This window comes from Nannobrachium achirus, assembly GCF_963921795.1.
Source record: "Nannobrachium achirus genome assembly, chromosome: 16".
NCBI lineage: Eukaryota > Metazoa > Chordata > Actinopteri > Myctophiformes > Myctophidae > Nannobrachium > Nannobrachium achirus.
The window spans coordinates 11,223,328-11,239,276 of record NC_137823.1 but is presented as its reverse complement, the minus strand read 5'-3'; the positions used below and the strand labels follow the sequence as shown (position 1 = coordinate 11,239,276).

The 15,949-nt window shown below is 43.5% G+C and overlaps 1 protein-coding gene across 1 annotated transcript in view; it reads left to right on the top strand.

Annotated features, from left to right (window-relative positions):
* ddx1 (DEAD (Asp-Glu-Ala-Asp) box helicase 1) overlaps positions 1-15,949 on the top strand; it is a 43,658-nt gene that overhangs the window by 4,617 nt on the left and 23,092 nt on the right. Inside the window, exons 4-13 of the mRNA XM_080743950.1 lie at positions 866-895; positions 2,963-3,059; positions 4,188-4,235; positions 6,021-6,104; positions 6,302-6,385; positions 7,543-7,619; positions 9,794-9,866; positions 11,798-11,874; positions 12,411-12,525; positions 13,955-14,096. Coding sequence (XP_080600076.1) covers positions 866-895; positions 2,963-3,059; positions 4,188-4,235; positions 6,021-6,104; positions 6,302-6,385; positions 7,543-7,619; positions 9,794-9,866; positions 11,798-11,874; positions 12,411-12,525; positions 13,955-14,096 — 827 coding nt within the window. The remainder of the gene's footprint in view (positions 1-865; positions 896-2,962; positions 3,060-4,187; positions 4,236-6,020; positions 6,105-6,301; positions 6,386-7,542; positions 7,620-9,793; positions 9,867-11,797; positions 11,875-12,410; positions 12,526-13,954; positions 14,097-15,949) is intronic.

Sequence of the window (15,949 nt, the reverse complement as noted above, 5' to 3'; positions counted from 1 at the left end):
AATTCAGAACCTCTGCCCCAAATATTTCACATGGGCCTGTTCTAGCGCCACCAGGAGGCCGACTTTTGCAAAACTAACTTTTGCCAGTACTCCTACAGATTTTGTCCAAAAATCACGTAAATCAGTAGACAGTATCTCTACAGTCATGTGATCAACATGGATGTGTCAGATTTTCCATATTCCTTCCTGATTGGCTAAAACTGGCTTTCAAAGTTTGCAGGATTGGTCAGTTTTGAATAAAATGCCTGAAATCCTGAACGCAGTGTGCGATTTTGGTGAAATTGTGCATGCAGGCAGAGGAATAAATGCCACTTAAGAAAAATCAAATCAGCCTCATGGTGGCGCTATAACAGGCCGATTCATGTTTTCACCTATAACTCCACCGATTAGTGTCAAACTTTGTATGCGCACTCCTTAGAGGCCAAGGTAAAACCTTTTCCCTGCATTTTTTACATCAGCCTTTTATAGCGCCATCAGGAGGCCGACTTATGTAAAACACATTTTTGGATTTACACTACAACATTTTCAAATCAGCCTCATGGTGGCGCCATGAAAGGTCTAAGATTGGTGAAGAACACATGCCACCCTTTTTACATTGGCTTATTATAGCACCACCAGGACGCCTGGCCTGGTGGAGACCAAATGTCCCCACTTTGATTCCAGATGGAGACACAAATGCATTTGGGTCCCCCCATCCGGGGGAAATTTATAATAAATCAAATTATTGTCTCAGGAATGCGGCAAAAAATAAAAAATATTATTGAACTCAAGTCTCCATGGGATGAGTAATCAATAGAAAAGTTATTTTGGAGGTCATCTTTGAACTAACTAAACTAAAAATATGTGGTTTATATTTTGTCTGTAGGCAGCTGAGACTGGCAGTGGAAAAACAGGGGTAAGTAGCCTACTCAGTCATCATCATCACACTGTCCAACATTGGATACATAAATGTATAAATAATTTAAAATGTCAGATACTGCAGAATCCTTGGTTTTATAAACCTGCCGTCGCCGCAGCCGTCTCTACTACGGCAGAAGGTCCCTTCCCACGTAGCGCCTACTCCGTCTGCTGCGTGTACGCGTCGCCATGGGAAGTACCAAAGCGTTCAGTGAAAGGGGTGGGAACCCGTCGCCACCGAGGCTTTGCTTAACCATTCCGATCGCTACGGCGATTACGTCATAGCAGCCGTAGTCCGCCTGGCATTGCCGTCCTGAAAATCATCTAGCTTAAAGTCGCTATTAACTCTGGGGGAGCCCGGATTCGAACTGGGAACCCTTCGGGGAACCCTCCGTGCTCTAATGACGGTTTCTCTACCCCTGAGCTATGCCGCCCCCCCAGAGTGCATGTGATGGCATCAGCATCCTGTGTTGTCCAGACCTTCACCATCCCAGGTATCCACACATGTTACCTCAGGACAGCGACCCACTCATCCTAGACTCTTCTCCCTCCTGGCCCCCAAACTGGAATAAACTTCCTGTTGCCTGTTACTCCTCTTCCACCGTGGCCCAAAGTCTCACCTCTTCAGACTCCACCTCGGCCCATAGCACTTACCGTAGCACCCGCCTACCCTCGATGACCATACATGTCATTTACATTTTTGTCTCCACCAGCCGAAGGTATGGGGGAGAGTATGTTTTCTCCTTCGCCCGTCCGTCTGTCCGTGCGTGTGTCTGTGCGTGCGTCCTCGCAGTTTGTTACCACCTAATCTCAGTCGCCGCTGGCCCGTTCGCTACAAAAGTGAGCACACACACTCCCTGGATGCCAATTCAGAACCTCTGCCCCACATTTTTCAAATGGGCCTGTTCTAGCGCCACCATGTGGCCGATGTTTGCAAAACACATTTCTGTGCACTACTCTTACAGATTTTGTCCAAAAATCCTATAAATCGGTAGGCAGTATCTCGACAGTCATGTGATCGACATGGATCTGTCTGATTTTGCATATTCCATCCTGATTGGCTAAGATTGGCTTCCAAAGTTTGCAGGATTGAGCCGTTTGAACAAAATGCCTCAAATCACAAACGCAAAGTGCAATTATCATGAAATCGCGCACACCCGTTCCCACTAGGCCGGGGAAGAAATGCCACTTATTTTTTTTTTAAATCAGCCTCATGGTGGCGCTATAACAGGCCGATTTGTGGTTTACCTATAACTTCAAACTTTGTAAGCGCACTCCCTAGAGGCCAAGGAAAAACCCTTTCCCTTTTATAGCGCCACCTTTGGGCTGACTTATGTAAAACACATTTTTGGATATTACTCCTTCAGATTTTCTCCAAAAATAACACAAATCAGTACACAGTATCTCTATAGTCATGTGATCAAGTCTGATCCGTCTGATATTTCATATTCCATCCTGATTGGCTAATATTAGCTTCCAAAGTTTGCAGGATTGCTCCGTTTTTGAACAAAATGCCTCAAATCATCAACGCAGCTTGCGATTACCGTGAAATTTGCCACACATATTCCCACTATGTCAAGGAACAAATGCTACCCTTTTCACATTGGCCTGTTATAGCGCCACCAGCACGTAGACTTTAGCAATACACATTTTTGGAACACAACGCTTCAAATCATGCATACAGCGTCCGATTGCCATGAAAGGTCTAAGGTGAAGAACATATGCCACCCTTTTTACATTGGCCTATTATACAGTAGCACCACCAGGACGCCTGGCCTGGTGGAGACCTGTGCTCGGAAGAGCACTGCTTCTAGTTTTATATGTTTTTTGGTTCAATAAAGTTTTTACTGAATAGGTGCTTGGTCTACCTATGTTTTTCTTACATTACTATTTCTATGCATTCCATGTATCGATGTTGATGTATTACCTTGCTTATTGTAAACTGCTGTGTGGTTTATCTCCGTCGTCCAGGACTTCAGCATCATGTTTATAACAGTGTTGTCCATTCCGTCGTCCAGGACTTCAGCATCATGTTTATAACAGTGTTGTCCATTTCTTCGTCCAGGCCTTCAGCATCCCGGTCATCCAGATCGTCTACGAGACCCTGAAGGACGAGCAGGAGGGCAAGAAGGGCAGAGCTTCAGTCAAGACAGGAGGAACAGGTGAGAACCATAGACATAGAAAAGTAGACGCCTCCTTCGGTGCTCGGGCGAGGGTTGCGACCGGTCGTTTCCCACTTCCATGCACGTCACAGAACCGGTAGTTGCTAGGCCAATCAGAGGCAGGTGGGGGCGGGTCTTTTCCTACACAGCCTGTAAGAACAGCTGAGCCGCGCAACACCGGAACTATCTCTTTTGAATTTAGTTGATAAGTCCAGGGTTCCCACGGTCATGAAATTCCTGGAAATATTTTGAAATTAGACAAATATTTTTCCAGTACTGGTAAAGCTTTGGAATTGATCGAAGGTCCTGGAAGGTCCTGGAAAAAATATCTATGCATTGTCTTTGGTTATTGATTTTGTTAAAGCTATACTGTGTAAGTTGCTCAACTAGTGGTCTGTAGCAGTATAGCAAACCGCGGTCGCGTCTGCTTTTTTCGGACGTTTTTCGGGCCGTCAGACCACCGCGTCCGCCTCGCCCAGACGCATCTTTTGGGGTCTCGTGTCCCTCTACGAGCAGCGGTTGGGGAGTTACATGCTAGACTTCTAGACCAGTGTAAACAAAGCTTTTGAAGCAAGCTATTTCCTGAAAAGACGCAAGATGCACTGTAATTGGCCGGTAGTGTATCATGTGTGTGTGATCTGCGATGTGATTGGCCAACGTATACACAACGTATACAGATGATGCAGATTACGTCATTTTGCCGCGAAATTCTACCCCCCTCACGGCTCATAGAAAACATATAAAGAGAAGGCTTCAGAAGCTGAAAATAACGGAGTGGGTGTTCTAAAACTTTAGCGATTTAACAGTTAGGACAATTTTAAGATTTGTTTTGTAAAAAAGGTTACATGGTATAACTTTTAATACCTCTGAAATGACAAATTAAACATGGGCCAAATTGTCAAATATTAGAGGCAGAGATTGTGAAAATAGCCGATCTACATGCTCACAACGCCTCGCAACGCGCATGTAGACCCCCCCCCCCCCCCCCCCCCACAGAAGAGATCAAAAGTATTTAAAACATGTTCAAACGTAGCAGATGTACAAGCTCGCAGCGTGGCACGAGTCGAGAGTTTTCTGAAGGTTTCCACTGTGTGAAGTTTCCCTCTGTGTTCTCTGTTCTGTTTTCAGTGTTTAGCAAATGGCAGATGAACCCATACGACCGCAGTCCAGCCTTTGGTGAGTAGGAACAAACGCAGTTGATTAAGAATTGTCGGGGCCTTAGGGAGATAGAATGCTCATTTCGTGCTAATCAGTCTAAAAGCGCCAAATTTTGCACAGATGTAGCCCATGGCATGCTCTAATGATTTAGCCAGGGCGCCCGAGACGGCGACCTTCGGGGTCGCCACAGCGGCCAAATCAAGTTTGGCTCCCAACGACTTTCTATACAGGAGGAAAATACCCAAGTAGGATACCTGGGACAGGTCAAGTAGGATGTGAGGGGTCTAACTAGGGGTTTGTCATGATGCTGAATCCATTGCAAGCATTTGTTTTGCACAAAAAACATTCCTTGGGCTACAAATGGCCCCAGAAAACGATGGTTTAGTGATGAAAAGTGATGAGTCATCAGTTTCATCAGTTTTGTGGGCGTTTTCTGGGGCCATTTGTAGCCCAAGGAATGTTTTTTGTGCAAAACAAATGCTTGCAATGAATTCAGCATCATGACAAACCCCTAGTTAGACCCCTCACATCCTACTTAAATACCCAGAAAAAAAACAGTTTTTCTGTGTATTTTCCTCCTGTATACAAAGTCGATGGGAGCCCAACTTGATTTGGCCGCTGTGGCGACCCTGAAGGTCGCCGATTCGGGCGCCAGTTAAACACCCTGCCTAAAAGGAGCATCCCAAATAAGTCCTTTTATGGTCTTGTTTACGTCCGAAGTCCTTGGCATTCAATTCATGGACATATAAGCCCCTTTTTGACTGCAGATTTAGCACCACACCACACTACACCACACCACACTAAACCACACCACATAAAAATATCTACATTTTCCATTACACAAATGCCCCTTTTCGACTGCAGTTTTAGCACCACACCACACCACACTACACCACACCACACCGCACCACATAAAAATATCTACATTTTCCATTACACAAAAGTACCCCTATCGGTAAGAAACAAATTTACCCTTTTAACTGTGATTATGATACATAATACATTTGTATTACAACTATCCTAATTATAATGCACTATAATGGATTATAACTGTGATTATAATACACATAATAAAGTATTAATGTATTACTATGATAATTATAATACACTAAAATAGATTATAATAGTGGTTATAACACATTACAACTATATCCTGGTGGTCTAAATGAAAAGTCAGTGAGTGATCAGTCATTATGAAGTGTTTGGCCCTGTTTGGCCAAGCTCAGACCTACTCTAGATTGGATACCACGTTTAGTACCACTTTCACACCACTCTACCCAGGTCCTTGTAGTGGAAAACCTGGCACAAGTGGGCGGTGTGGTGTGAAGTGGTGTGGTGTGGTGTTGGGTCTGTGGAAAAGGGGCTTTAGCAAGCAAAAAATCACACTTGTGTGAACTGAGCGGTGGAGGCTGTGTGTGTGTGTGTGTGTGTGTGTGTGTGTGTGTGTGTGTGTGTGTGTGTGTGTGTGTGTGTGTGTGTGTGTGTGTGTGTGTGTGTGTGTGTGTGTGTGTGTGTGTGTGTGTGTGTGTGTGTGTGTGTGTGTGTGTGTGTGTGTGTGTGTGTGTGTGTGTGTGTGTCGCGTGCGTGCGTGCGTGAGTGTGCCTGGCCTCAGTGGCCTGAACAACAGCGCCCCTCCCTTAACATGTGTGGTCAGAAAAAGGTACTGCAGGCTACATACAGACAGACACGCACACATACATACCGGTAGCCACACACACGACCCACACATTAAAAAATCATCGCAGTTATAAAACCACTACCTATCTGTCCTCTCATGTCTCTCCATGCTATGTGTCCACACAGCCATCGGTGCAGATGGGATGTGCTGTCAGAGCAGGGAGTTTAAGGAGTGGCACGGCTGCAGATCCACTAAAGGACTCACCAAAGGTAATCCATGCAGATAACCGTCACACCCTTACTACTTACTATACGCCTTTTCCTCAGTGATCATTCTATTGATTGCTTTTTTGATAAATCTTGGTGTGTGTGTGTGTGTGTGTGTGTGTATGTGTGTGTGTCTATCTCTGTGTCTGTATGTGCGTGCGTGCGTGCGTGCGTGCGTGCGTGTGTGTGTGTGCATACAGGGAAGTACTACTACGAGGTGTCGTGTCATGACCAGGGTCTGTGTCGTGTGGGCTGGTCCACCAGCCAGGCTGCCCTGGATCTAGGTACCGTGTTTTATCACCACCCTACACTGTAACGTTCTGTGTTAACTCTTTTACTGCCAGATGTTTTATTTATTTATTGGGCCTGGCGCCAGCAAAAAGCGGCTTACCTTTGCGACGTTATAGTAGATAGATAGACATTTATTTATTTATTATTATTATTATTATTTTTTGATTGTGCAACATGCACTTTGGCAGACCAGGCAGCAGAGGGCGGCGTAATGCAAGAATTAATGTGAATTTGGCCGTTATGTGTTGCCATCCATTGAGACCAGTCTCTGGCCACAGAGCCACAGGGCCAGAGAAATCAACACGGAAGAGAATTGGTCTCCGTTGATGTTAACGCATAAGGGATTTTTAAGACCATCACTGCGGGCGATGTGATTACAGTACATGGCGGCGCGACCCCTCATCAGCTTACGGACATCAACAAGGTAAACGAACGAACGGCCGTATTGGCGCGACGCGACACAGAGAATTGGGGCGAACGGGAACGTCCGTAGCAGTAAAACAGTTAATCTATCCAGAGTTAGATTAACTCCAGCAGTTTACAGCAGATCCTTGTGATTTCCTTCCAAACCAAGCTAAAGGGAGGGTGCTCTTGTACGTCTTGCTGCGTCACCCTCTCTTGTTTCCTTTCTTTTTCTAGTTGTTTTTATATCGCACTGACCTTTGGACACTCTGCACTATTAGGTTGTGTTAGTAGTTTTTGAGTATTTTTGCTTGTGTTTATGAGGGTGAGATACTTGTTGAACTAACTAGCATTGAATGTTATGGTCACTTTGATTTGGGGGCACTGTACTATATTGATAGTTGTGCCTAAGGACACTTTATGTATGTATGTATGTGTGTGTATATATATATATATATATATATATATATATATATATATATATATATATATATATATATATATATATATATAATTCGTTCCCTTTCTTGATGTGCCTTGCTCTTACTGTACTCTGTTCTTGTTTTATTTTTTATTTTCTTTATCTTTTTTCTTACTTCTCTGTAACTTTGTAAATAACCTTATACTGCTGTGCTGCCGCTGGGCAACTGATTTTCCCCCTTGGGATAATAAAGGTATCTATCTAAACGTCAACAGACAGAGTGATCACACACACTGTTAAAACAATCTGCCTGACCTCTCTCCCCAGGAACCGACAAGTACGGCTTTGGTTTCGGTGGGACGGGAAAGAAGTCGCACAACAAGCAGTTTGACAGCTACGGAGAGGTAGGACCATGACAGATCAGTGGTTTAAACCTTTTAATTGACCCAGGGTATTGCTTATAAATGATGTCTACGGGTACGACCACAGAAAGACCACTGTGGGAAAGACCCCTGGGGAAACACTGGCTTAGAGTATAGCAGTGATCCGGCCCGTGGGACAATTTTTTTTTTTTTTTTTTCAAGATTTGTTTTTGGGCTTTTATGCCTTTATTGGATAGTACAGTAGACTGACAGGAAACGGGGGGAGAGATGGGGAGAGACATGCGGCAAATCTTTAACCTAACTGCTTTACTATTACATGAACAATCATCCAGGCAGGGGAAACTCAGATGAGCCTCAGCAAGCACCGAAAAGTTGATGACTGGCATTTTAATTTAATTTAATTTCATGCAAATTCAATACCACTATGTTAAATTAGCCAGACAACAGTGTCAGTTGTTCAGATCGACAACATAAGGCAACAATGAAAGACAGAAGAAGTTATCAATTATCATTAAAGGACCTAAATCACTTCTAGGCTCATCTTCCTACTTATATTGATCCAAAATGACTGTCCATGGGGTCTATTAGGCAGAAATGCCCCTGTTGTCCAGTTTCCCAGCAGCTCTCGTAACATAGAATGGAGCCTATAAGCCTATCGCTTTTACACTAGTTGTTGCGGTCAAAAGTGATTTCTTTTTTCATGGATGTGTTACCATTTGTCATTTCTAACACATCCATGCCTTGGTTGTCCCACACAAGCCACCAAAATCTCATAAATCATGTTTTGGGGTGAGCATTAGGCACAACTGCCAATCACTGACCAATCACAGGGCAGCTTTTCCAGGACTTGGTAAAACACATAAGAGAATAACATCTGTTTAGCAGAGTGTGATGGCTTTTATGGGACAAAGATGGCATGGGTGTGTTTGTAATGACAACTAGTAACACATCCATGAAAAATAGAAACACTTTTGACCACAACAAATAGTGTAAAAGTGATAGGCTTATAGGCTCCACTCTTTGCTATGAGAGCTGCTGGGTTCTGCTGGGGAAACTGGACAACAGGGGCATTTCTGCCTAATAGACCCCATGGACAGTAATGTTGGATCAATATAAGTAGGAACATGAGCCTAGAAGTGATTTAGGGCCGAGTTGTCCTTTAAGGTTGTTGTCATTTTATCAACTGGCCCTTGCCATTTTTGTGTGGCCTCAGGTTCAGCTATAGAGGGTATGCACGTGACATCATCATCATACCCGGATGTTATGCAGGAACGCCTACTGAGTGGCAAAGAACTTCTTTCTGGCTTTGACAGCCTATACGTCCAAACAGAAAAGTCCTATCTGATTGCATTAAACAACATTAAACAATGTTAAACTCACTTTGCCACTCGATTTGCCACTCGACATGCCATTCACTCTATGCATGCCCATACCCTCTATCTGAGTATCTCTGGAGTATAACACCTTGATGTGTGTGTGTTTGTGTAGTAATGACTAAGGTTGTTAGAGTATAGTGTGTAGTAATGACTAAGGTTGTTAGAGTATAGTGTGTAGTAATGACTAAGGTTGTTAGAGTATAGTGTGTAGTAATGACTAAGGTTGTTAGATTATATTGTGTAGTAATGACTAAGGTTGTTAGAGTATAGATATATAGATATATAGATTTACAAGCTTGCAGCGCGCTGCGAGCTTGTAGATCTGCTATTTTAGAAAAATCATGAACATTTGAATTTTGACCCGATTCTATGTGTCTTTTGAATCCTTCTAAGGTTTAAACAAATATATATATATATGTTTCTAAGTCAGCAATCTGGCCAGCCATTGTCAAAGAAAAGGTCATTTTCACTTAACTCAGTTAGTCTGTTCTTGAGAGACTAACTATGTCAACTTTTTCATGTGAAGGACCCCCAAAGTGTTAGGTATTTGGCCACGAACCCCCATCTCAAAATATTTAGTTCCAGGGACCCCCCAGAAGCAAAATTTGAGTTACAAACGTTCACTTTGAAAATACATATATTCAAAGATTTGCACAAATTTTCACGACTTTTCAAAAATAGCAGATCTACAAGCTCGCAGCGCGGCACTCTGTGCCGCGCTGTGAGCTTGTATATCTGCTATTTTCACTGGTTAAAGCATTCAATAATTCTAGGCCTAAGTGGGTTAATGACTAAGGTTGTTTCTGGTGCCCCCTGCAGGAGTTCACCATGCATGACACCATCGGATGTTACCTGGACCTGGACAACGGTCACGTCTCCTTCTCCAAGAACGGTACTGCTTCTGATTGGTCTAAAACTGTACTGCTTCTGATTGGTCTAAAACTGAACTGGCTTCTGATTGGTCTAAAACGGTACTGGGTTCATCATGCTCTGGTTCTAATTGGTCTACTGGTGGCTCTGGGCGGTGCCTCTGTCATTGATCGGACAGCATTTAACCCACTGTTTCCCAAGCAGTGGGTCCGGACTAGAGCTGGGATACCCGACCGAAAACCCACGGGGCCCGTCGGAACCCGAGGATTCGGGCTCGGGCCGGACGCATTTTCTTAATTAATTGTCGGACGTCGATTCGGGTCGGACATATATCATGCACTCTCTCTGATGATGTGCGCAGCGCACAACTCCTGTGTGTTCAGATTCAGATTACTTTATTAACCATTGTGTAATACAGGAATTTGCTTTGGCATACTACATTTTTGCATTCAAATAATTTTTTCACATATAACATAAAAACAAAAAAACAGACAAAAACACCGACAGAACGCAACACGTAGTCACATGTGTGTGGCACTGGGTGTGCTGCTCACGCTAATGCTGCAGACACGGAGACATGACTCTAAGCAAATGCTGAGGTAAACATGTTGTTGTGCTGAAGGGAGCTCGCTGCTTGTTGGCGCCGTGTTCCCCACTACTGTACGTCCCTTGAATTGGAAGTTTATTTTGTGACGGTGAGTGCAGTGCACTGTGCAAGCCTTGTCCGTCCAACACACACATTACCAAGTAAATCCTGTGTTATACTCCGTCGTCGCGGCGTGTTCCGCGCCAAAAGTGGCTGATCTACACGCTCACAATGCCTGGCATCCGCAACACGTTGTGAGCTTGCAGATCGGCCATTTTCTAACCTGACTGAGCCAGATGGTGGCAGTAGTACGTAGGCTACCGCCCTACTTTACCATCTGAGATCTCTCGGGGGGAGTTGATAACGCTCGTAAAGTCCCGGGCCGGACGAATCAGCGGCAGCTACGGGCGGGCTCTGAGCGGCTCTGAGCCAATAGAGTCTGATTGCAGACCACGTGGAAACCCAGGAGGCAGATTCTGGGTGAAACGTCATGCAGACAGGCCAATATGAGTGGTTGGAGTTGGCACTCCCAGACTGTGATAGAGAGACGGCCACATCCAATCACCTGCTAAAGAATTTGAAAAAATGGCCCGCCCCTTACATCGGGTCTGCCCGAGCGATTCCAGATGATGGTAAGCAGAGCGATATGCAGCCAGGCATACGCACTGCTGCCATCATCATGCGCAGTCAGGTTAGCTATTTTCCAGACGCAGAAACTTGCAGGATGAGGGTGCAGCCAGCAGTGAGTCACTGCAGTCAGACGTATATTATTTATATTATTTAATAATCTCGACATACAATTTAAACACTTTCACAAGCCAATATTCATAATAATCAAACAAGCAGGCAAGCTGCATGCACTGCACAAACAAGTTTGAGAACAAGTTTGCTAGTCAGTGTAAATCAGTGGCTTCCTCAAAGAAAAAAGGAGGGGAAAAAGCGGTGGAAAATATAAGGGTCGGACGCATTTCAATGATTAATGCTCGGATGTCGATCAGGGCCGGACAAAAAACTGTCGGACACGGGTTCGGCCGTTCATGAACTAAAAAACAAATTCAATGATTTATTTTCTTCAGTAACTTCATGAAGAAATAAAGGAAAAAGCATGTCACTTCGCAACCGCGTTGTGAGCTTGTAGATCTGCTATTTTCACTAGTTGTGTGTCCCAGGCAAACATCTAATTTCTCTTCTGGCTCTCGACCTACAGATTTTGGAAACCACTGATTTAACCCAACTTTAACCCTGGCGTCACGTCGTGTCAAAGACGGAAATAAAGCCAAAGGTTATTTGGTTCAGTGGGAATACCTCACTCAGATATGTATAATACTGTATATTTTATCACACCTTTCCCCCTTCCTCCCTCTCAGGCACTGACCTGGGTTTGGCTTTTGAAATCCCCCAACATCTGAAGAACCAGGCCTTCTATGCCTCCTGTGTGCTGAAGGTATGAATCACTCTAGAACAGAACACATTACCTGCTTTGTTTTCTTATATCATTTGGCCTATGCTTTACCAGTTTTTATAGTATAGTTTATGTATTAGTTTTGAAGCAGTAATGGAATTGTTATTTTCCATTTCAGGTAAAAAGGTTTTACAATTATCCCTGGTTAATAAGGTTCAAGGTTGTACTGTATTTCTTTCTTTTTAAATCACGTTACTGCCATCTGGGGAACCCCAAAGTCATGTCAGCTACTGTCATCTGGGGACCCCCAATGTCATGTCAGCTACTGGTATCTGGGGACCACCAAAGTCATGTCTACAGCTACTACCTGTACAAAAGCTGTAGTTTGGATTATTTGACTTTTTCTTTTCCCCAGCTCCCAACTCTTTCTCTATCCTCTCCCTTCTCACACAAACAACGACAAAATGATGAAGCGCACATGGTTTAATTTTTTTATTTATTTTTTATTCTCATAACCCACTCTACAAACGCTGTGATGTGAGAAGGAAGGTGATTGATTGTTCTGTTCTGTTCCACAGAACGCGGAGCTGCAGTTCAACTTCGGAGCCGAGGACTTTAAGAATCCTCCTCGCAGTGGCTTTGTGGCTCTGGACCAGGCAGCGGACGGACACATGGTCAAGTCCTCTCAGACAGGTCTGTTAATTAAGCAATATTACATGAGAGAGTGTGTGTTAATGTCAATATCATCACGCCTGCGTTGCCTCACGCAGGAGCCCAAAGGGCGAATGCCGTTGGCAGCGCGGACGTTGTGATTATACAACCATTGCCCTAAAAGAAAAAAATAATAATAAACTTCATTTCATTGTAATTAAGATATTCGATAGAAATGTGTAATTTCTTTATGCCACATTTAGCTACTATGTCCCTGAACATGAAAACTGCTAGCATAGTGCTGGGATAGGCAGCCCCGACACGCGGTGACATGCAAGCCTTTACAGTGGTGGGGAACTCTGGATTTAAACTTTATTGTGCTCTATGTTGATCGTCTTAAGTACCAGCTCTTATGCCCTAACCTAAAGGCCTGTCCATACTGTCTCCGACCACCAAACTTTTCGTCTGAGAGGTCCGGTTCAACTACAAAATGACTTCACTCTCATCTTCTGAAAAACAGTACCCAGAATTAGAGTTTGGCAAGCTGCACGTCGGAAAGTTGAAGGTTAAGGCATAAGAGCTGGTGATTAAGACGATCAAAATAGAGCCCTGTTCTATCAGCGTTCTAGAACCACGTTACAAAGTTTGATTGATTGATTGATTGAAGGCTTTATTAGAAGTTTGCATAGGAAAATGTACAGATTCATGACGGTACAGTTCACTGGTACAAGGTCTACTAAAAGGAGATCCATGAAAAGACTAAGCTTATTTCAACAGGAAACCATTTAAGTATCTCATATAACATTGAATGACAGACAAATAGAACACAGTACTATGCAGTAGATATAAAGAAAAGGAAAAAAAAAGAAAACAGTAAGTCAGTAAGGTTTTTACCAGTTGCGAACGGCTGCTGCCTGTAAGTGGTTTTTCAGGGCAATTTTAAAGGATGCTAGTGATCCACACTCCTTTATGGCCTTCGGTAAGGCATTCCACATTTTTGTGATATAGCAGAAGAACGAGTTTGACCCTTTCTTTGAGTTGACTCTGGGTTGAACGTGATCTGTGGCACTGCCTCTGGTGTTGTAATTATGGACATCCTTAACGTTTATAAAGTATTTTGACAGGTATTTGGGTATCATAGTGGTGTAGTGTATCTTGTACACCAGGCCCATTGCAAGTTGCTGTACTCTGTCATCTACTCTGAGCCACCCCACTTTTAACTGGTGAGTAGCGGTGAGGTGAGTCTGATAGGGAAGGTTAAGCAGGACCCTAATTAGTTTATTTTGGGCTGTTTGGAGTTTAGTTTTTAGGGCTTGTGGGGCGTCACGATACCATACGTAGACTCCGTAGTCAAAGAGGGGCTGGATTATTGCACCAGCTATGGTCTTCAGTGTGTTGAAGTTGACCATTGGGGCGAACATTGAAGTGATAGAGTTGTTTTAGTTCTAGTCTTTGCGATGCCTGTTTCCAGGCAGCGCCAAGGTGAGTCAAGCGAAGGTGTCCACATCCAACGCGCCCAAGGCCCTGATCATTGAGCCCTCCAAAGAGCTAGCAGAGCAGACCCTCAACGTGGTGGAGAAGTTCAAGAAGTACGTGGACAACCCCAAACTGAGGTGAGACACGCTTCTGAATGGAGTTCACTCATTAACTCATAGGAGGTCCACGTCGTGTCAACACGCCAAACTCTTTGATGTCTCCCTGTGCCCATTGACGCTTTCACCGCATTGTACAGTAAACTATATTAATCTGTAGCTACTGTACAAAGCTACCGCGCTGACGAAAAACACTAATTATCCCGAAATGCAGTGTGAGATCACGTGACCGGGAAGTCTGTCTCCCTTGTTCACTTCAGTGTAACGCTGCTGCACAAATATGCATTTTTCTCCTAATCCTAATTAAATCACCTTCATGTTTAAAACACAGCCTTCTCTACCGGCTGTTAAAAAAGCACTGTGCCCTGCGATTGTTGAAAAACTGTCCTGACTGAAAGAAAATACTATCGTGTGTAAGTAAACAGGCCAACTTGGATTACATTTACTCAGGTTACTTTTTTGCCAGGACTTGAAAAGAAGGTTAAATGGCGGGTTGCCATGGGCACCTGCTGATTAAATGTTGAATATACGGAGCGTGTCCATCGTGCACGATCCGTATGCACGCCACGGTCCGTTCACGGCATGCACACTTTATTTGTGTTACACTGCCTGTCTTTGGGTATTGTACAGAGGAGTAAGCGACTCGTTATTGCGCTGAATTATATAGTCCTGGAAATTGGGTTAAATATTCTGGAAAAGTTTTGGAAATTCATTGGTAAAAATGTGTGGGAATTTTGACTCATTGAAAAGTTCAACAAGCACGTGGACAATGTGGAGGTAAAACACGCTTCTGAATGGCTTTACATTCCATTACTCACGAAGACCTGAAAAATAACCTAAAGAAGTTTTCTAAATCCTAAATGGTTTTCTGAAAAACCTATGTTTCTATATCAGTGGTGCTCAAACTTTTTTAATGTCAAGGGCCCCTAGAATTATATGTATAATGACCGCGGACCCCCATCTCAAAATATTTTGTTCCAGGGACCCTGAGAAAGAAAGTTTTGAAATAATCAAATGTTCGCTTTAAAAAAAATATATATATATATATATATATATATATATATATATATATACCGGTATATAAATGTATTCAAAGATTTGCTAAATTGTCCCCATAAAAGAAATAGAAATAGCAGATCTACAAGCAGTGCCGCGCTGTGAGCTTGTATATCTGCTATTTTTAGCGGGTCTAAATGGCTAACTCACTGACAGAATCAAAACATCTTTTTGGTCCAGACTGACAGCTTTTTTTTTTTATAACCTTTGATCAGATTGTTGGGATATGAAAGACTAATGTTTTATTGATATTTGTAATTACGGTACGTGTGTAGCAGGCCTCAAAAGTCTAGAATCTCCCTCCCCATAGGGATATCCCTTTGGATCAATGGTCAAGATGTTGAACTTTAACATGGGCGATCTGGGTTTGAATCGCAGCTGTTACACATACTATGCCATTGTAGCTGTGAATTCCATCTCTTTCTTTGACCCTAGGAGAAATAAATCGTCCTAATTATCTTTTTTTGACCATGCTCTCCCCCAATTTAGTTCTCATGCCAATTAATTCCTCCCCACGTGCGCGCGCGCACGCACACACACACACACACACACACACACACACACACACACACACACACACACACACACACACACACACACACACACACACACACACACACACACACACACATATTTCTGTGTTGACAGTGCTGTCATATCCTACTGACTCTGCCCTGCAAAGACATGAATGCTACATGCAGCACCTGTCAGCAGGGAGTGAATGAATTGTCATAATGACTAAATTGTGGAGGAAAAAGGGCTTAAAAATAATTGTCTTCTCTACATTTTAAGGAGGAAAAAAATGTATCGATAGGGAT